We start from the raw sequence: 21,570 nt of genomic DNA, 5'->3' as shown, positions 1-21,570 counted from the left end.
GCGGTGCTAATCTAGCCTTTGCCTGAGGCTATCCGGCAAATGCTTCTGTGCAGGGCTTGGGCGGGGCGGGTCCCAGGGGATCTACAGGACCGGCGGAGCGAGCAGTTATGGCTGCTCTCAGTTCCGTCCCCAGCGGCTCTGCAACCGCTGCAAACCTCGGAGAGAAAGCTGCCTTCCCGCTTCTCCCGTTTGAGTCTGGGTCCCTAGAGACTCGCCCGGATCTGGAGCTCAGAGTCTGAAACTCCCTCCCCATTGAAAACAACAACCGCGCCCTCCACCGCCAGCCTGCTCCACATGCACTTCGCACCTTAGTATTTCACTTCAGCACTGCGCCTCCTCTGAGTCTCGGTATGTTATTCTCTTTCCTCCTAGTTGTAGAACTTCCACTCAGCCAGCCTTCCTGTGGTTCTGGATGATGTCCGTTCCATCTTTTAGTTGTATTTTTGAAGTGGTTGTTCGAGGCAGCAAACTCCAGCGTTTACCTATGCCGCCATCTTGGTCCCTTTTCTTCTTTTTTATAAAAATATATTTTTATCGCTTTCAGAGAGGAAGGGAGAGGGAGAGAGAAACATCAATGATGAGAGAGAATCATTGATCGGCTGCCTCCTGCATGTCCCCAACTGGGGATCAAGCCCACAACCTGGGCATGTGCCCTTGACCGGAATCGAACCCGGGACCCTTCAGTCTGCAGGCCAACGCTCTATCCACTGAGCCAGACCAGCTAGGGCCTGACAGCACTTTTCAAACTTCATATTCACGGGCCTCATCTCCCGGATATGGTCCGTTGTTCTGGGAAAACTTGCATTTACTGACTTTCTCCTTAGTGCTTTCTGTAATGCTGATGGCTGATGGGTTAACATTTATTTGGCAGAGAATCAAAGCTGCAGTTCTTGCTTTTAGAGAACAAGTCACTTTGTTGATAATGGAATGGAGATGGGGAGTTGGGGACCCTCTACAACTTGCCTTACTAATTACTAAAAACTAAGTCTCAAGGGATGCTTCCTGAAGGAATAAAATACTAGCAGTGCATTCTTTGTCTCAGCTGAAAATGACTGATCTAACTTGACATGTGCTGAGGCTGAGGCCCAGACCAATACCCAGAATCCTGGGTTGCTTTGGTTTCTCAGAGCCGGTTACTGTAGGTCAGCTCACATCATGAGGGCTTGCTGTGCACCTTTTATTTCAGTTTCAACCTGCTGCTCCACAAATCTTTATGGAGCTCAGCCCTGTGCTGGCCAGAGTGGAATGTAAAAGAAGCATTACCAGGCTTGTAATACAAGCAACATGGTTCTTGTTGTCCGGGGCCTGGCATAGAGTTGGGAAGTCAGGGCTAATGATAAAAAACAATCAGACAACAATTAAGGCTCCGATTATAATTTGTGGAAGGGGTGAAAAGAGAAGAAAGGTCGCCGTAGGAAGATGTGTTTAGAGAGGCTTTGACAAAGAAGGGACACTTGAGTGGATGGGAAGGGAGGGGAAGGTTTGGTAGGGAGGAAAGAAGAGGGGAGGATGTAGATGTCACTTGCTGCTTGGCGATCAGTGCATGTTGGCTGAATGAATGGGCACCAATGGTGGATATGTAGCATGCCTTCATATTTGGAATAGTTGTCTTGCCAAATGTGATTAGATTTGGGCATCCCAAAGCTGGTTGGTAGACACCTCTGAGCATGAAGCATGGATGATTTGCCCTGTAGCAGCTCAGGCCCCACCAGGTTTCTCCAGTAAGATTCATCCAGTGAGGTCCTGTGGCTCCTGCGGGACGCTGTGCAGTTACAGCTACCGCTGATCAAAGGGCAGGCGAAGGAGCACAGAGCATCGAGGTAGCTGTTTGATGTGGCTGCCCATTAGCAGGGAGTGGGCTGACGCTGCATCCTCCGCTCAAATAAGGTCTATCAGCCACGGGTGACTTTTGATCCCTCCTGATCTAGGGGAAGTCAAATTGACAATCCCCTAGTTAAAAGAAGCGCTGTTCCTACTCCAGGGGTCCGGCCACTCTGTTCTTTCTCACAGAAGTGCCTTCAGCTATTTGAGAGAAGGGTCCTGTATGAATTATTCTTTCAAAACAGGAACATGTTTCCTTCTACTGCCTCGGCCTCCCAAGCACCCCGCTACTTTCAAAAGATAACTTAGCAGGAGCCTAACAGGCGGGGTAGCCTGAGTTCAGAGAGCCAGGAGAATGAAAGCTGGGGCTGGCCAGCTGGGAGGAAGCATCAGAATTCCGATTGTGTTCAATTCTGCCCGTTTGGCTTGATCTGTGGCTCAAAGTGACTTCTCTGGGTTTTGATGTCTTATCTTTAAAATCAGAACAATAATGTCCTCTCCTTTCTACCACCTTCATGGAGGCTATTTTAAAATATTATGCAACAGTCATTTTCATTTCTTTCTTGCTGGGTTCATGAGTAGGCAATTGCCTATGTCTGATGTATTTGAAGAGCTATTCATTACCCTTCGCCCACCTATCTTTTCCACTCCCTGCAGAGTTGCTGGAAATCCATCGGAAAATCATTATCACCTCCCTCCAGGCCTCTTCCAAAGGCATATAAGCGCTCTGACTTTTAAGTTATTAACACTGGAGGGAAGTTTTTTTAGAGGTCTTTCTTTGATACTTTGGTATCAGAAGGCTCCTGAGAATGTAGGCGCAGGAAGTGGGGAGGAAGCTGGGGCAGGAAGGGACCCTGAGAGGGGGCAAACGTGCAGAATGGGAGGAGAGGGTCCTGAAACAGCCTTCTCCAAGAGCTGAGTTTTGCCAGAGACCAACCTTGTCCCCGGGGCTCATTTTTGCGTGCCTGGGTGGCCAGATGAACTCGCCAGGAGTGTGACAGCTCACTGGAGGTCATCTCGGAACTCTGGGGTCAGACAGACCTGGTGCACGTGGCTGTGGCACTCACTGGTTGTGTAACCTCGGGGAGGTTACTTAATTTGTCCGTCTTCTCATTTGCAAAGTACAGGTAACGATAGTTATCTTCTCTCTGCCTCTGGTCTAGGGCAGTGGTCGGCAAACTCATTAGTCAACAGAGCCAAATATCAACAGTACAACGATTGAAATTTCTTTTGAGAGCCTAATTTTTTCAACTTAAACTATATAGGTAGGTAGGTCCTCCCCACCCTCACGATTAAGAAAGAACGCCAAGGGAAGCACTACAGTTAGACTAGGGCAGTGGTCGGCAAACTCATTAGTCAACAGAGCCAAATATCAACAGTACAATGATTGAAATTTCTTTTGAGAGCCAAATTTTTTAAACTTAAACTATATAGGTAGGTACATTGTTATTAACTTAATTAGGGTACTCCTAAGGCTTAGGAAGAGCCACACTCAAGGGGCCAAAGAGCCGCCTGTGGCTCGCAGTTTGCCGACCACGGGTAGGGGAAACAATTCATCAGAAGTGCTTTTCAGCACCCCTGACCTCACAGTTTGACTATAGGGAGCAGTCTTTACATTGACTGCTCACAGTAGGGAAAGGGATGTGGACAAAAACTGGAAACAGGAGGCATTGACACTGACCTCCTCTATCCCTTGTTTCTCAAAGGTGAGAGACACGCAACCCTCATGAGAGATGTGGCTAGAGACCCAAGTGACATTAGTCATGCCTCATGGACAAATCATAGTTTGTCGGCTGACGGCTCCCAGTTTAGGTGGCTTGTGACACAGGGAACAGTAGGATAAACAATATGCATGACCCCACTATGTGCTCCCCTGACCAGGCCCCAGCCCTGCTGTAGCTGACCTCCAGGTCCTCCCCGCTCCCCACCCTGCTCCTCGTGGTCCCTCTCACCAGGGATGTCATGTCAGAAGTGGGAGTTTTCTCTTATCGGCTCATTTCTTCCTGAGACCCAGTCAGAAGAGTGAGGTTCTGATGATTATTTGCGTAATGCTTTAGACTAAGAATAATAGCTAACACATACAGCACTGAATTATGATATAATTAAAAACTGTGGCAACTGTTAAATTGAATCCTGGTTCCTGATGACTTTGGGGTCCTTCTATGGGACTACAGTAAGGGCATAAGCCTGGTGTCCCCTCCCCTCCTGTCCTGTCATTCTTGGGCTTTTTCATAGCTGGTTGTGGCCCTGCCCTATTGATTTCCTCACCTGTTTCTCCTTAGTGCCTGCCCAGTCTTGATCTGCCCTAATTACATATAGTTCTGTAAATACTTAAATGTCGAGTTACCTGTAATTCCTTGTGTTGGTCTCTGAAATTTGATTTTGACCTTAAGAGGAAAAACATGACTTAGACAAAACCGGGACTGATTTTTTTCAATACCTTGTTTGTTTCATGATATCTTGCAGATCTATTCCACAATGCTGTGAAACACTCGGAAGGAAAATTGCCACTCAGTACAACAGCTTTACTAGTAAACCATTAAAAGAACACATTTTCCCTCCTCTGATGGACATGCTAATTTATTTTAACTTTTGTAAGTATATACCCTTCATGAATTTGCCTATATTTTTTTCCCAAATAAGGAACTCACTGCCCTTAAAGTCGTGGCACAACGAGAAGACACGTCAGTTATAAAATTGTGGTTCAAGTTAAATGGTCTGAAATCAATTTACTATTGGCTTTGGGGTTTAGCATAAGTCCTTGCATTCTGTTGGAGATAGAAAACCATGGCCTTGTGGGTAGGGTTCCAATTAAGGTGCTCCGTCTTCAAATTAACTGTTAATGTGAATGTTTTACTGCCTACTGTATTCTCTTTTTCACTTCCTCTTCTTGCCTATATTGAGAGAAAGAGAGAGAGAGAGAGATACTGATGGCGGGACTCTATTTTCCCATGTATTTTTGACTGAGTGCTGTGTTAGTCAATGTACTACATAGTCCTTCTAGTACATGGGTAACACTCTCATCTACATGTCCCCAAGTATATGTTTATCCTGGACATTTCACTTTAAAAAGTAACACTTGACAGTAGCAGAACACTCATTACCTGTTCTAGGTCCTCTTACCTTTTTAGGGGAATGGTCTCCTTTGCTTTTAGCTTCAGATAAGGATAAGGATTGAATAAATTCTCTACTATGAGCTACCACTCACTGGTGCTATTTTAAAATCTAGCTTTAGAATTTTTTTTGGCCAATTCTTCTATAAGCTAGTCCTAGTTTATAAAATAAAATACTTTGCTTCCATTAAGAGTAACTACCATAGGAACAAAACTAGGATGTTTTCCTTTTAAACCAAAAGAAGAAAAGCAGTTCTGTCCAAATGGAAATCATGAAAGAGAAAAAAAAATGAAAAACACACACCAATAAATGGAAAATATGAAATAAGGTGGTTGAAATATATATAAATATAAAATAAATGCAAATGATTTAAGCTCATCAATAAAAAACCTAGAATCTCAGATTGGATTCAGAAAACAAGTTTCAAGGATATATAATATTCATCAGACACACTTAAAACGAAAGACACAGAAAGATAGAAGAATGAAAAAGGATAGACCAACCAACCATAGGTCAGAATAAAGCTGGGGTAAGTAGCTTAGTAACTGACAAAACAGAATTTATGGTAGCAAAATACCATATTCCTAATACTATACTTTATATACAGGTAAAGGGGAAATTAGAGCAAGAAAACAACTATCATGAACACATATGTACAAAATGCCATGTCATTTACAAAAAATAGAGGTAAAATATGTTGCTAAGAATTTAGTGTAGTAGCTTGCAACTGAGAAACATGTTACCCTGAGACTAATTACTTTTTTTGATTGTGATAAAAAAACAAACACACCTTGAATGTGATTCTGGGAGCTGATAATGATTTCTGCCTTCCAGTCAAAGCGCCATTTCTTGTGGACTTAAAGAAGCCGGAGTTAAAGATGCCCCACACAGTGAACTTCTATATCAAGGTTGAACCCGGGGTGATTCTGGGAATCTGGTGAGTGCAGGGATTGGACCCTGGGTTGCCTATGGACTTGGTTTTTGTGTTACTAGGGGAAGGGTGAGCAGTGCTGTGCTACTTCCGGTGGAGAGGTTGATGTTCCTTGGAGGCACCTGGGAGCTGCTCCATGCGCCTTCCCTTTGTATTGATACTTGACCTGCTTCAATGAGCTTTCCAGGAACTTTACTTTGGAGTGTGACAACTTTTAGGTGTTGTGCTGCTTTGGGTCCTTCACCAGGCCTGGGGGACCTGGCCCTGGCCCCTTCTCTTGACTTGTTCTACACCAACCACTCTTTCCATTGTACTGCAGACCCACGGCCTCCTTGCGTACCAAGCCACACTGTCTGTCTGCAACAATTCTTTCTATCTCTCTGCTCCTTCTGCTCCTGCCTTCTTCCTAACTAACTGCCTACTCACCCTTTGGGTGTTAGATTGTTAATTTTCAGGGAAGCTTTTCCTCATCCCCATTTTAAGCATATGTTAGTGGCAACCTGTATTTGTCCTTTATGGCATTTATTCCCACTGTAATTTAAGGAGTGTTTGTGTGACTATCTGTGTTTGTCTTTCCTTATAAGACTATATCATTTTTATTTTTAAATCCTCACCTGAGTATATGTTTTGTATTTTGAGACAGAGAGAAACATTGATGTATGAGAGAAACATTGATTGGTTGCCTCCCATATGCACCCCAACTGGGGATCGAACCAGTAACCTTTTGGTGTATGTGATGATGCTCCAACCGACTGAGCCACCTGGCCAGGACCAAGACTATATCTTTTATAGGTGACTCTGTTGGTGGGTTTTCATTGCTTAGCACAGTGCTGGGCACGGAGAAGGCACTTAATAAATGTTTGTCAAACAAAGTCATGAGCATTCTATTGCCTTTTAAATATGCTAATCTCAATATCTTCTTCTGTTTGGTTCTACTACTTGTTCTTGGCTGCCAATTTTCCAGTGCTGATTTATATTTCATCTCCTCGAATTTAAACATGTGATCATGGAATGTTTAGGAACCAATATAGATTCACATAACTTCTTCCGAAACTACCCGACTGAGCCACCTGGCCAGGACCAAGACTATATCTTTCATAGGTGACCCTGTTGGTGGGTTTTCATTGCTTAGCACAGTGCTTGGCACGGAGAAGGCACTCATTATTTGTCAAACAAAGTCATGAGCATTCTATTGCCTTTTAAATATGCTAATCTCAATATCTTCTTCTGTTTGGTTCTACTACTTGTTCTTGGCTGCCAATTTTCCAGTGCTGATTTATATTTCATCTCCTCGAATTTAAACATGTGATCATGGAATGTTTAGGAACCAATATAGATTCACATAACTTCTTCCGAAACTACCGAGTACAGTTAGGCTAAGAATGTTGGAGTTGGAAAATCTTTTTATTCTTTATCCTAACCCCATTGATCCTTGGTTTGGTGAGTGGACTGTCTAGTTGGCCTCTCCTGCTGGCAGTGATACCTGTCTTCTCAGTGCAGAGGCCCTGGGGTTTGATGTGAGTCTTTCTGCCTCTAAAGATTTAGAGGACTGAGGACTTGTCATCATGTGGCCAGTTCTCCAAGTCACCTTATGACATGTCACATGGCAGTGTTTATATTTTCAGGGTTTATTCTTTGGTTTAACAAGGTGGAGGGACTGAAGCTCAAACAGGTGTTTAAAAATCACAGTCACTGGGTTTCTTGAGTAAAATAGCTTAGTTTCATGTGATAGTTCTTTTTTCTCACCTAAACGGATTTCCCTATAAATTATTTCCAACTTGTCTATTCAGCCAAACCAATAGCATGCACAGATATCTGTTATCTTTTACTTGGTTCCACTCAATGGACTGCATGTTAATGGATTGAACCCAAGAACTGCAGTGTTGGAAGATCATTAGGTGTGGGAGTCAGAAGAACTAAAACAGTGAATGGTAAAAAGGAGTTGTCTCTGTACATGGGGGAGATGGGGTAGAGCAATAGTGGTTTTCATTATAAGACGCTTTGTAGTATTATAGTTTAGCATGTGCATGTCATATACTACTTAGATAAACATTTATTTATGTAAACTTATCTATCTATCCATCTATCATCTATCTATCTATCTATCTATCTATCTATCTGACTGAGATAAGGAGTGTTTCAGACTTTGGCGAGGATAGAGAACTCTTCTCTCTGTCCATGTTTGTTAAAAACTTTTCTTGCTCTTCAGGCACACAGTTCCCAGCTGCCGGGGGGAAGATGCTAAAGGGAAGGACCGTTGCTGGTACGAAGCAGCCCTTCATGATGGCAACCCAATTATTGTCTATTTTCATGGCAGTGCAGAACACAGGTCAGTGCCCTTGCTTGGATATTCATTCATTCATTCATTCACTCACTCACTCACTCACTCACTCACTCATTCATTTAGAGAGAAGAGACAGAGAGTGACAGAGAGCATTTCAGCTCTGTAGGGGAGTGAAAGGCAGGGCTCAGTTTTCTACTCTAAGCATGCCACCACATATTTTTTTTTTCTTTGTTGAAATTTGATGGTGTTCTAGCAGTAGGCTTCTATTTAACAACAAAATCCATATGTTCTATATGTAGAATAATGTGGATCCTTAGCTGAGAGGGACACTAACTTCCAAGATTTAGATATATTAGTTTCCAGGAACGCAGTGGTTCCTTTATTCCCTGGGAGTGTCTGCAATGACGGATTGACCCCATGGTTGATTGGAAAGGGAATAGGCATTGACATATGGAGGTAGGAAGAGCAATTTCCACATCAGTGGTCTTTTCACAGAAATACATGAAGTGGTCTTTTCACAGAAATAGCATGAATCCTATTAATCAACAGTATGGACTTCCTGGGAGCGATCACCTGGAATTCTGACCATGGGTGCTGAATTCTGGCCTAGAATATTGATGCCTCAGCTTCCCCTCTGTGGTCCCAACCTTATTTTGTGACAAAGACCGCCTCCCAGAAGCCTGGCTCTCCTTCGATGTGCTGCCAGAACCATCGGTGGCCTGTAATTGTGGTGGGTGACGCTTATCAGCTGTGACTGGGCCTCCTCAGCTTGGGGGCGGGGCAGTGTGCCTCGCAGACCCACTGACCTGGCTCTGTCTCTGGAGGGACACTTCAAACTAGGTGACAAGGTCTGGAATCTGTCCCTGGGCTCCCTTGCCTAGGTCTCTTTTTCTCACTCTCTCTTCTGAAGACTTGCCTTTGCTCAAGGGCTTTCTCGAGGTGTCCATTTTAGAGTCACATTTACAGAGATTGCCTGCGAATTTAACATTTCCCAACGTGGTTCAACGTGGTTCTGATAGTGCGGACTTGCGCATGGTGTTACAATGCACCTACTTACAGGATCAGGCGGACCACAATCTTGTCTGCCCCGCTGGTGCATCTGCTATTGCTTCAGGCATCACAGATTTACTTGCTCAGGGGTCAGCCCCAGCCTCCTCCTGGCCCCTGCCCGCAAGTCTCAGCTTGCCATCAATAGTACTGAGCTGAAAGGGGGCCAAACGGAGGTTATGGGGGACCTTGATGGAAACAGTGGTTCTAGACTTGGGATCCATAAAAGCCCAAGAAGGGCCGTGAACTCCCTCCCAAAACTGTACATTTGAAGTGTAAATACCGTTTTCCCTGTGGGAAATGAGTCCATAGCTTTAACCACATGTTCAAAGGGCTCCATGACCCACTAAAGTTTATGGAACTTGGCCCTAAGAAAAAATTTTAAAGAAGTCTCTGCCTTTTGAGTCAACTTTGTCTCTGTTTCCTTCACGTATGGTATGGTTATTCTGGAAACCAATGTTTCTTGTACCTCCAGGGATGCGAGTCCCTCTCCTTTGCTTCATCTGGCACTTGGTGGCTGAGTGGACAGGGACCAGGCAGATCTTAGAGTAGTGAACATGACTATATCATCCTTTGTTCTAAAAAAGCCACTTTCTGGAACTTACTTTCCGTTAGCTCCTGAAAGTATCCTTAGAAACAAGTTTTGCTGTGTAGGAGTGTGAGGAGATGGATTTACTGCTTAGTCATCAAATGCTGTGACAAGGAGCGGAGATCTGGGACCCAGCATTCATGCAGAGGAGCTCGGCAGCAGCGAGGGGCCGTCAGTCATCCCCCTGACACATCCGTTCCCCTTTCTCCTTGTTATTTATTTCTCTATCCCGAAGAAGAAAGGTGTGAGATCAGATGCCAGCAGCATGATAGCGACTTTTATTGAATTTGTCTTCCCAATTCCTAAATTTTGCTCTTTTTTTTTTAACCTTTTCTACAGGGCAGCTCGTCACAGGCTTAATCTCGTAAAGGTATGTCTGAAGGGGCCCCAAGGCACCCATTTTATGTCTCCATGTATTCTTTTCTGCGCTAGGGCCGTAGATCTTCCTCAGCTTCGGCAAGGTTATCGACTGAGAGCTCCCCAGGGTGGGTTTGGTGTCTGGGGCCCAAAGTCCCATGAGTGAGTGGACTTTTCTTCCAGCCTTCACCATGGGGAGGCGGGGGTCAAAGTAGATGTGACTATCTCTGAGTCCCAAAACGCTTTCGTGAATGCATTGCCTTCATTAGCAGATGGAGTTGATGACATGTTTGATTTTTCTGGGGGCTGGGGGGTGGATTGAGAGAATATACAGGTGTCCCCCAAAATGTATACACACTTTACAGCTGATAGCTCCATTGATGTTTCTTTCTTGTCCGATTTAACCCATTGGAATTAATAATCATTCAAAGTGTGTATACTTTTTTGGGACACCCTGTATTAGGTGTGAAAGTCACGCCTACAAGAAACAACCTTTTTGGTGATACAGGGTAGAGACAGAGAATGTCTGTTTTTAAGTCATTCAGGCCCGGGCTTCAGCTCCATAAGGGTTTTGCACAGTGGATGGTGGCCACACTCGACTGTCCTCGCCTGTTCCATGATTTCCATTTGAGGGGGCAGCCCCTGCATTTCCAGGTGTGAGGGAGATGGCAGGCTGTGCACTCACCATCTCTGCCTTCTGACTCAGAGCCGGTCAGGCAGGCTGTTGATCCTCTCCCACACGCCAGTTGGGTAATTTTTGTCGCAGGTGACCAGGCAGCTTGTCCAATTACTGACCACAAGACCTGATCTCTCCTCTCACGTGCCAGCTCCCACCTCCACTCTTTCTCGATTTACCAGTAATTGTGGGGCCCAGAATCCCCAGCCCCTTCTTCATCCTCCCTCCCCCGTTTATTCAGGAAGCTCCTCTCTCCACTGCCTTCTCAGAGCTCCTCTGGCGGAGGAGGGTGGGCTGGATACAGTTTTGCCTGGGGTGGTGATGCCTGTTAGTTTTTAGGTTTGCTTTCCATCCTGTACCCCTTTCTTTGCACTGCCCACATGGGGTGATGGTGAGCTGATGTCTCCTCCCACTCGTGGCAGAGCTGAGTAGTAGGTCCCTGTGTGCACAGAAAGAAGAGTTGGAGGTGTAGTCATCCTTGTGGCGGCAGGGGTGGGTGGGAAGGTACGATAGCACTTCTTCCCCCGGGCAGATTCTGGATACCACAGCCATAGTCATCCTCCCCCGGCCTGACCACACTTCCGGAGCTCTTCGTTTACTTATTTGGATAGGCGATTACTTTGAAATAAAATTGCTACAGAAAACTTTAAACATTAAGTTTATTCTTTGGGATTTTTTTCCTAGAGATAAATTCTTAGATTCTGTTGCTGTTATTGTTCTTGAGTTGTATTGTCAAGTGGTCCTTCAATTTACAGTGTCACAAACAATACACGGATATTTCTATTTCCCTGGATGCTTAACTGCCCTGCTTCTTAGATAACTTTTTTTTGAATGAATGTAGTTTAAATAGGTATTGAAAAGTTACATTTATTTTCTCCTTATCAGTTCTATTTTTTAAAATATATTTTTATTGATTTCAGAGAGGAAGGGAGAGGGAGAGAGAGATAGAAACATTAATGATGAGAAATAGTCATTGACCAGCTGCCTCCTGCATGCTCCCTACTGGGGATCGGACCCGCAACCCAGGCATGTGCCCTTGACCAGAATCAAACCTGGTACCTTTCAGTCCCATGTACCGCAGGCCCATGCTCTATCCATTGAGCCAAACCAGTTAGGGCTATTAGTTCTATTTGTATGTAAAAGTTCATAATGAGTTTCAGCCACCCACATCTACGCGTGGGAGAGGAGGCACGGTATTTGGACATGTGCAGGCCCAGGTGTGAATCTTGGTTCTGCCTCTAGATATTTGGGTGACCAAATATTAACAGATTATTTAAACTCTCCAAGGCCCAGCTTCTTTATCTGTTACATGGGGGAAATACCTACCTATGGGACTGTTGTGAGGATTTAGTTTTAAAAGTAAATTTTGTCCTTTTCTCTGTCTTCCCTTTGTCTTTGTAATTCAAAGTTATGTTTTCATATTCTTTCCTCATTTGTCTGTGGGGCTTGGCAGTGGTTTGATATCATCCAATGATCTCTTTATCTTTGATTGATATTAACTCTTTATCTGTTTATCTATAGTAATAAAAGGGTAATATGCTAATTAGACCAGACATCCTTCCGGATGTCATTCTGGACGTCCTTCTGGATGAAGCCAGGGCTGGAGGGAAGCTGCCCGGGTCCCAGGTGCCTGCCGGCGGCTGGAGAAGGGAACCCCGGGTCCCGGGTGCCGGAGGGAAGCTGGTGCCGGCAGCCAGGGAAAGGAAGGCCTACTCTTGCACGAATTTTCATGCATCGGGCCTCTAGTATTTAATATAATGATCTCCCCCTTATTTGATTGCCTCTACTACAATTCTGTGTAGAGTTCTTATTCTCAAGGGAATTCTTAAAAAGGACATTTACTATGTACCAAGATATTTTAATATGTCATCTCATGTAATCTTCCTACAATCCTGAAGGCAGCTACTATTGTTTTTCACTTTTCAGAATAATATTATTGCATATTTAAATGTTAAGTGGCAAGTGGCCCAAGGTCACAGAACTGGCAAGTGGCCCAAGGTCACAGAGCTGGCAAGTGGCCCAAGGTCACAGAGCTGGCAAGTGGCCCAAGGTCACAGAGCTGGCAAGTGGCAGAGCCACACTGGGATCCAGGCTGTTGGACCCAGCACTGCCACACTGCTTTCCTTACTTCCCATTGAGTCTGGCCATCTCAAGATTGAAGCAAAACACCAGATTTCAAAAATAAATCTTTTCTCTATTTATTAAACGGTCACAACCAGGCTTATGGAAGTGTCAAACCTTTTCTGTTTGCATCTTCTAATTGAAGATAACAGCTCCTTTGTCATCTAGGTGCTGAGCGATGGTGGCTTTCACGTCTTGTCTGTTGACTACAGAGGTATGTGTTAAGAACAGTGTACACAGATTTTTCCAGAAGCAGGAGGCCTTCGATGATTCTCACTTTGGAGGCGGTGATACTGTGTTTGCCTTTCCTTGCTGCCAGGGTTCGGGGACTCTACGGGTAAGCCCACAGAGGAGGGACTGACTGCGGACGCTATTTGTGTCTATGAGTGGACCAAGGCAAGAAGTGGCACCACCCCCGTGTGCCTCTGGGGCCATTCTCTGGGTACAGGGTAAGTGGGGTCTGCAGGTGGGTCCTTAGGTGGGTCCTTGGGGCTCCAGGCAGGAGTGAGCCCTGAAAGAAGCAATGATCTAGGGCAGCAGTCGCCAACCTTTCGGACCTCACGGACCACCATTGGCGACTGCTGATCTAGGGGACAGAGACTCTCTGGCTTCTCTCACTTCCCACGTGTGGCTGGAGGCCTTGCCCTGTTTGTAAAACGCGGGAGCTCTACAGTTATCTGTGACCCTGAAGCCCACCGCAGAGCTCTCCTTGAGAGTTTTAAGGAAAAGGATTCTTAATTTAGAGTCAGTGGGATCCCTGGGAACCCTGTGCAAAATGTTGTGTTTATGCATTTTCTAACCAGAGCTTCCAGAGCTTTCATCAGATGCTCCCACTGGGTGTCCCATTTTGTATCATTTACTTGACTGTTGAGTCACGGCTTCACATATGTACTAATTTTCATTGCTTTTCAGAGTTGTAACGAATGCTGCGAGAGTACTAGAAGAGAAAGGTACTGTAAAATGATTACGTGGTATAATTTCCTGGCTTGAGATGGGGAACTGAAAAGAGTCGAGACTATTGGGTACACTGCCAACACAGAGATACCTAAAGCACCCCAACTTTAGGCAGTTTCTGATAGTGCAGCAAACGTTCCTTTTTCTCTCTAATATAAAACAATAGCTGTTTTTCAAGATGATGAAATTAAAAATAAATACTAAGGGAAGACTTAAAATTACCTTTGAAAGAGTGCTCATTGTGAAGTGTAATAACTGTTATTATGGAGTCATTTGGATCACAGGAGAGGAAAATAATACATATGGAATAAGAGGCAAGGCTTGCTTTCTGCAGCCCTTCTTATATAATATTTATGTCAGCATTTCTAAAAGTGTACTGAGAACTGCCTGTATCAGAATCTCAGGGGATGCTTTTTTTAAAACACAGGTTTCCTGGATCTATTTTCATGATTGGAATCTCTGTGAATAGGACCAGGTGACTTTGACAAGCATTAAAAGCTTGTAATCTCTTGCATCATATCTTAAACTTTACTTGGCAATACAGGTCAGGTGGAGTTATGTAAGCATTTTTAGAGCAACTCACCTGCTATTCACAAGCTTAATTACGTATGTAAAGAAACTAAGCATTATGCTAATGCTCCTCTAAGCTCTCATGGCTCCCTGTCACTTCCTTCACAGTGTGGACACTGTTACAGTATCTGAATTAAATTCTCACATAAATGAATACTTCACTTCCTACATAATGCAGTGACCTTGGGACACTCTGATTCCATTTACCTCCTCAACTTACGAACTCTTCCTATCATGTTTTTAAATTTTCTCTATACACACTCCATAAAACACTATTCTTCTTATATTATAAAAGCCAAGGTTTAGATTTACTTTTCTTTGCTCCTTATTAGTTTCAGCATTTCTCTGTTTTTATCTGGGATTTTTGTTCTGCCTGTCTATTGGTGATGAATTCTCTCAGTTTTGATTTGAAGATGTCTTTATTGCATCTTCATTTTTGAAGGATATTTTCACTGGGCATAGAATTCTAGGTTGTCAATAATTTTATTCCAACACTTCGTTCAAGGTTTCACTGTTTTATTAGGAAGTCAGCTGCCAGTCTTACTGTTGCTCCTTTGAAGATAATGCTTTTTCCTCTGACTGTTCTTGAGATTTCCTTTTGGTCTTGGCTTTCAAAATCTCACTGATTTAGCAGCCCTCAGGTGCCTTCAAACACACACATACACATGCACATATCCTCATCTGACACACATTTTCCAATTGTTCTCCGGGAAAGTGTTGGCCAAAACCACCTAATCAGCCTCTGGCACATTCTTAACAATGGACTGCTCAACAGTTTTCCTTCCCAGAGTACTTTGCTTTCTAAAATTACCCAAGGCTTGACAATCTGGTTTTGTTTTAGAAGGAGGTACTGGTTTGCAACTACCATGTGCAGGGAAATCTCTTGGTTGGTGAGTGGGGGAGCTTGTTAGAAATGCACATTCTCACATCCCGCCCCGCCCCCCCTCTGAGATTCTGATTTCTGACTCAATAAGTCTGGAGTGGGGTCCAGGAATTTGCATTATTAGTAAGCTTCACAAATGATGTACAAGACCTTAACTCCCCCTTATTTAGGGAAGGTGATATTTAAATATGATAGGGGAGTTATTTCTTTTTTATATTTTCAAGGATCCCCAGTTGATGCTATTGTTCTGGAAGCTCCATTTACCAACATGTGGACTGCAAGTATCAATTATCCCTTGTTAAAGGTGAGTCTCTTATTCATCTTCACAAGATGTCAAAGTGTTTCCACACATTTATGTTTATTAACCACATTCTTTTTCTTAACTAGTTTTATATGCCTCTAAGTTACTCTAACTTGAGATAGGGTATTAGCCAGTTGCAATTAAAGAAGGGCATGATTGATGGCTTTTGGATTTGGTAGTCCTTTTATTTTCTTCTAATAGATTGAGTAGCTTATTAAAAGCCAAAGTTTTATTTCTTATCTTTTACAATTTTTAGTAGATAAGTTAGGCTTATCTGTTTATTATTATTCTTTTAAAAAGTGAAACCAAACATCCCATACATCATTTTTAGTCCTATGACCATCAGCCATATATCTTTCATAATTTTATGATAAGACAGCCTCCAGAGAATCCAAGGAAGCTGCCAAATGATTTTATACAGTATCCCATGTAGAGGAGACAATCTTTCCAAGAAGATAAGATATAAGGAATTGGGCAACAAGATGTAGTTTTTTAAATCTATTGTGCAGTTTATCCAAATTTTGTAATTTTATTTCAAGCCCAATGCTCAATTGCTTATAGTCATACATCCATATAAATGTTAGCAAATGAGTGAGAGGGAGGAAGATAAGAAGGTGGGGGGGAGGTGGAGAGAGAGAGAGAGAAAGAAAATAGGAGAGATTCTCAGAAGGAATACATGGCCCCACAATTTAAATTGTTGTCTAATATTGGAAGGCAATGTAGGTGCACTTTTCTCCAACTGTCTACTTTTGGAATCTTTTGTACAATAAATCATCTTAGAACGTCTTGGAATTTGCTTAACTGTTGCAGAGAAGGGCAGCGCATTACTTCTGGGATAGCTCTTTCACAGAATCTTGAAAATGTCTAAGCTTCAACCCAATACAGGAATCTCCTCTACAACAAGCATGTCAAACTCAAAGGCTAATACGGGCCAAATAAACAAGGTTTAAGTTTATGTGGGCCGCAAAAAAACAAAGCTTCAATTTTCATAGAAACGTAGGTTTATTTCCACAGAGACATGCTGAATACAAAGGGCTGAAATAAATGAGTAATCGTTAACATAAAATAATAGAACACTTTAATAAAAATTAATATTTTTTCTTGAGCATTAACTTACCAGACACTGAATAACTGCACAAATTAATAAGCATAATGCAAATAAACCTATTTTTTCTTGTTCTCCAAAAGTGAAATATTTCCTGTTGCACACACCAAACAAGTCAATCTAAGACTAATGACATGCCATCGGCCGTTAAAATATTCGCTGCTTGTATTAGTGGAGAGAAGTGGTGCGCCTGCGCGTAAGGCGCGTAAGGGAAATGAATGCAACACGATTATAGTAATCAGTCATTAGCGAATGTTGTAGTTCGTTATTAATAATTATGTATAACAGGATATTGTAAAAATTAAGTTACGAAGTTTTTATTAAAATGTTTCTTGCATACCATTGTATTGGCTGGGCCACAAAAATATATATGGGCTGCAAGTTTGACATGCTTGCTCTACAATCTAAGATACTGAATGCTGAGTAATTTAAGATTTAACAAATATAACATTTCAATTGGTTCCAGATGACTGAATATTCATCTTAAGATAAGCATTACTTGATCATCTATTACATTACTCTAAGTAATTACTAACAAACTCACTAACTTGTAGGTATTTTGCAATTCAGATACAGTCTTCCCACTTACTTTTGTTTCTTTTTTGAAATTTTATAATTTTGAAAGTTAACATAATAGAGAAAATACATGATGTAGCAAATAATTATAGACTGAACACCTGAGTCAAAATGTAACCCACATTGCCCTAGCTGGGGTGGCTCAGTTGGTTGGAGTGTCCTCGATTCCCCGTCAGGGCACATGCTCAGGTTTCCAGTTCCATCCCAATCGGGGCACATTGAGAAGGCAACAGATTGATGTTTCTCTCTCACATTGATGTTGCTCTCTCCCTCCCTTCTTCTCTCTAAAAATCAATAAAAAAAACTAACCAACACGCAAGTCAAGAAATTAGCATCACTAGAAGTCTCATCTGTATGTTACTTTCTAATCTAATAAATCCCATTTTAGCTGTAATCCTTAGCCTGAACTTTATAGTAGTCATATCCATCATTTTCCATCCTATGAGTGACGGCCACATATTTTTTCTTTATAGTGTTACCACCTGTGTGTGCATCTCTAAGCAGTATAGCATGGTTTATTTTTAAACATTACATATTTTACAAGTATTCTGTTTTTCACCCAACATGTATTAGTAGGATTTTATCCATGAAGTATAGCTGTAATTGATCACTTTCATTGTTATGTAGTATTTCATTGTATAAATATAGTACAATTTATTGATCTAGTGTTTGTAGACATCTGAGTTGATTTTTATGTGGGATAATTAATAACATCATTGTTATAAGTATTCTTGAACATGTATTCTCTAAATTTGTGTGCATATTTCAATGGAGTATACATTGGGAGTGGAATTGCTGGATAACAAGGACTGCATATGCTCAGCTTTAGTAGTTATAGTGCCAAGCAGCTTTCCAAGGTGACTTTGCCATTTTACTCTCCACTTACCGTACACGAGAGTTCAATTGCATCATATCCTTGCCCTCATACTGATATCTCATTGTGGTTTTAATTTGCATTTGATGACTAATGAAGCCAGGCATTTTTCCATATGTTTATTAGCCACTTAGATATCATCTCTTGTGATATACTTGTTCATGTCTTTTGCTCCTTTTTAAATTGAGTTGTCTTTTCATTTGTAGAAGTTCGTCATAGGGTAAGTCATTAAAATTATTTGTTTTTCAAATATATTATTTTTTGCTTTAAAAAAATACTTGTTTTGCTTTTTTACTTCCTCAATGGCATCTCATAATGAAGAGATGTTCCTATATTTCATGTGAATCAGTTTACCAACATTTTCTAATGGTTAATACTTTTTGAATAAAAGTGTCCTGCTTAATAAACTCTGCTTACCCAAAGTTATGAAGATACGCTTCTGTGCGATCTTCTCGAAATTGTTATGTCTTTTACATTTAGAGCCATATCCCAGGTATGTATTTTCGCATATGTAGGATGTATAAGTACTTACAGCTTTCCAGTTGGCCCAGTGCCATTCACTGAATGGACCTTCCCCATCACTCTGCAGTGCCAATGTCTGTATATGCCAGTGTCTCTCTCTACATATATGTATACATGGGTCTGTTGGAGGTTCTCATATTTCTCCCATGTCTATTGTCCATGCTCATATGAATACTACAATCTTTTAGTGACTGTAGCTTTATAATATGTCTTGATATCTTGTGAACTTCTTCAGCTTTGTTCCTCTTATTCAAGACCATTTTGACCTTTTGCATTTCCACATATATTTTGGAATATACTTGTCAATTTCTCAAAATTAAGTTAAGTATTGTATTATTTTCCATACCAACAACAGTAAACCTACTTTTGCCTAACCCTGTATACTCTCTATGATTTTAGCTTTTGGAATCTGCTCAGAGTTGCTTTATGTCCCAACAAATGGTCGATTTTGGTAAATGTTCCATATGCTTAAAAAGAATGTGTTCTGTTGTTTGGGGTATGCTGTTCTAATGTGTCAATTAGTCTATTAATTGTGTCATTTGATCCTTCTATATCCTTACTGATTTTTTTGACTATTTTATCAGTTGCTCAAGGAAGAATATTAAAATATCTCACCATTATTTTGGAGTTGTTTATTTCTATTTTAGTTCTGTCAATTTTTGCTTTAGTTTTTTTGAGGTTATATTATTAGGAACATACATCTAATAATGTAATTTTATACATGAGTTTATCCTTTCATGTATCTGGTATTTTAAGAATATTTATCTGGTGGTATTCCAGAACAGAGAGGAGGCAGGGAGACCCAATTAGGAACCCACGGCTGTGCTCTGGGCTGGAGGGGATGCTATGACCTCTGAGTCTCAAAGGGCACCTGGGCTGGGAGGAGTGAGGAATAACAAAGTAGATTATTGGCTTGGACCAGCTTTCTTCTCACTCCTTTGGAATTTGAGATGAATTGCTGAAGGGCTTCTCTTATTGAATTTCCCTCAGAGGAGTCCTGATTCCAGGGGTGGTGGAATCAGAAGACAAAGAAAAAAGTAAACAAAACAAGAAATCTTGCCCTTCGTATGGGTGAAAGGCCGGGACAGGAAGAAAGGGAAGGAGAGACAGTGTTGGGATCTGCAGACGGCACCTGAATGCAAATCATTTGCTCTGGGACCAGGCAAAAAATGCCGGCCAGACAAACCCACGAAACCAGGGAGGTTCCTGAGGCCAACACCGGCAGCAGACATTTTGTCTTCACTGCAGATTCTGTACCCATTTCCTACCAAATTCCCCACAATTTACCCACGTTCCTGACAATTTACCCAATGGCATGACTTACTTTTTAAAACCAGAAAAAAGTTTTTTTTTTAAGTTTATTATATTTAGAAAGTTACTATTCTCTATGTTACAATAGCTCATAGTGGGAGACTATACCAAGTTACATTTGATAGCAGCTAACTCTAATTTCTCTGTACTCCAAGGAGCAGTGATATGCATAATCTAAAAATGGCTTCTACGGCGAACATCATTCTTTTATTTTTAAAATCGTGAAGCTGAAGTTCGTATTTACTGGCCACAGCCTAGCAGTTCTGTCCCTATTTCCTTCCCTAGGCAACATCCCATTTATTACATTGCAACCCCCTTCCCTCTCCCCTCTACTCTAAGGAATAAAATCTGAGTGAAATTCACTCACAGTAAGTAGAAAAGGACTGATGATAGCTTAGGTTCAACCTTCCTAATGCCGCGACCCTTTAATACAGTTCCTCATGTTGTGGTGACCCCCAACCATAAAATTATTTTTGTTGCTACTTCATAACTGTAATTTTGCTACTGTTATGAATCGTCATGTAAATATCTGATATGCTATATGTGTTTTCCGATGGTCATGACCCACAGGTTGAGAACCACTGGCTTAAAGTGTATGCCAGGGATATTTACATAATGGACTCATTCCATGTTTTGCAAATACTTATTAGGTACCAGGACGTTTTCTAGGTTCTAGAAATACCGTAGAGAATAAGAAAGCTGTGGTTCGTCCTCCTATGAAGTTTACATACTTTCTTGAGAGACGGAAGACAAGTACTAGTACTAGTACACAACACGAGGATTTTCAATAGTGAGAAGTGCTATGCAAGTTATTTAATGTATGTGATAGGGCAGGGGTCCTCAAACTTTTTAAACAGGGGGCCAGTTCACTGTCCCTCAGACTGTTGGAGGTCCGGACTATAGTTTAAAAAAAAAACTATGAACAAATTCCTATGCACACTGCACACATCTTATTTTGAAGTAAAAAAACCAAAACAGGAACAAATACAATATTTGTATTTGCATGTGGCCCGTGGGCCGTAGTTTGAGGACCCCTGTGATAGAGAATGGCTGGGTGGTGGGAGGTCAAGGTTCCATAGCTGTTAGGGAAAACGGCTCTGAAAAACATCATCTGAGCTGAGACTTGCATGACTAGGAGCCAGCTTTCACAGGAAAATGTGGAGGACGTGGACTGAGGGAAAAGCAAGGACAAGGGCCCTGAGGTGGGATCAAGGCTGTTCCAGGAACAGAAGGCGGCTGGGCCGGACCTGGAGAGGGAGGGCGTAGTGATAGATGAGGCAGTGGGTAGAGGCAGCAGCCGGATGGTGTCAGGCCTCAAAGGCCAAAGTGACACTGGGTGAAATCCAAGTGCCTTTGGAGGGTGTGAAGCAAAAGAGTGACAGGATGTGATTGGCACGTTGTTGAAGCGATCACTGGTTTCCCCGTGGGACATGGATTACAGCTCGGGGAGGGTGGACGCAGCGGGTCACTTGCAGTTGTTGGTGTAATTCAAGCAAGAGATGAAAGGTGTGTTAGGCTGGGTGACAGGGGAATG

The 21,570-nt window shown here is 42.3% G+C and overlaps 1 protein-coding gene across 1 annotated transcript in view; it reads left to right on the top strand.

The window, feature by feature from the left end:
- Window positions 1–21,570, top strand: part of ABHD12B (abhydrolase domain containing 12B) — an 82,497-nt gene that overhangs the window by 44,932 nt on the left and 15,995 nt on the right. The window contains exons 2-9 of the mRNA XM_014540983.1: window positions 4,288–4,415; window positions 5,770–5,872; window positions 8,076–8,195; window positions 10,126–10,156; window positions 13,109–13,154; window positions 13,260–13,389; window positions 13,853–13,890; window positions 15,572–15,651. Coding sequence (XP_014396469.1) covers window positions 4,288–4,415; window positions 5,770–5,872; window positions 8,076–8,195; window positions 10,126–10,156; window positions 13,109–13,154; window positions 13,260–13,389; window positions 13,853–13,890; window positions 15,572–15,651 — 676 coding nt within the window. The remainder of the gene's footprint in view (window positions 1–4,287; window positions 4,416–5,769; window positions 5,873–8,075; window positions 8,196–10,125; window positions 10,157–13,108; window positions 13,155–13,259; window positions 13,390–13,852; window positions 13,891–15,571; window positions 15,652–21,570) is intronic.

Source organism: Myotis brandtii, unplaced genomic scaffold, assembly GCF_000412655.1.
Source record: "Myotis brandtii unplaced genomic scaffold, ASM41265v1 scaffold253, whole genome shotgun sequence".
NCBI classification, from domain to species: Eukaryota; Metazoa; Chordata; class Mammalia; order Chiroptera; family Vespertilionidae; genus Myotis; species Myotis brandtii.
The sequence above is the reverse complement of the archived record's forward strand: the minus strand, read 5'-3'. Positions and strand labels throughout refer to the sequence as shown.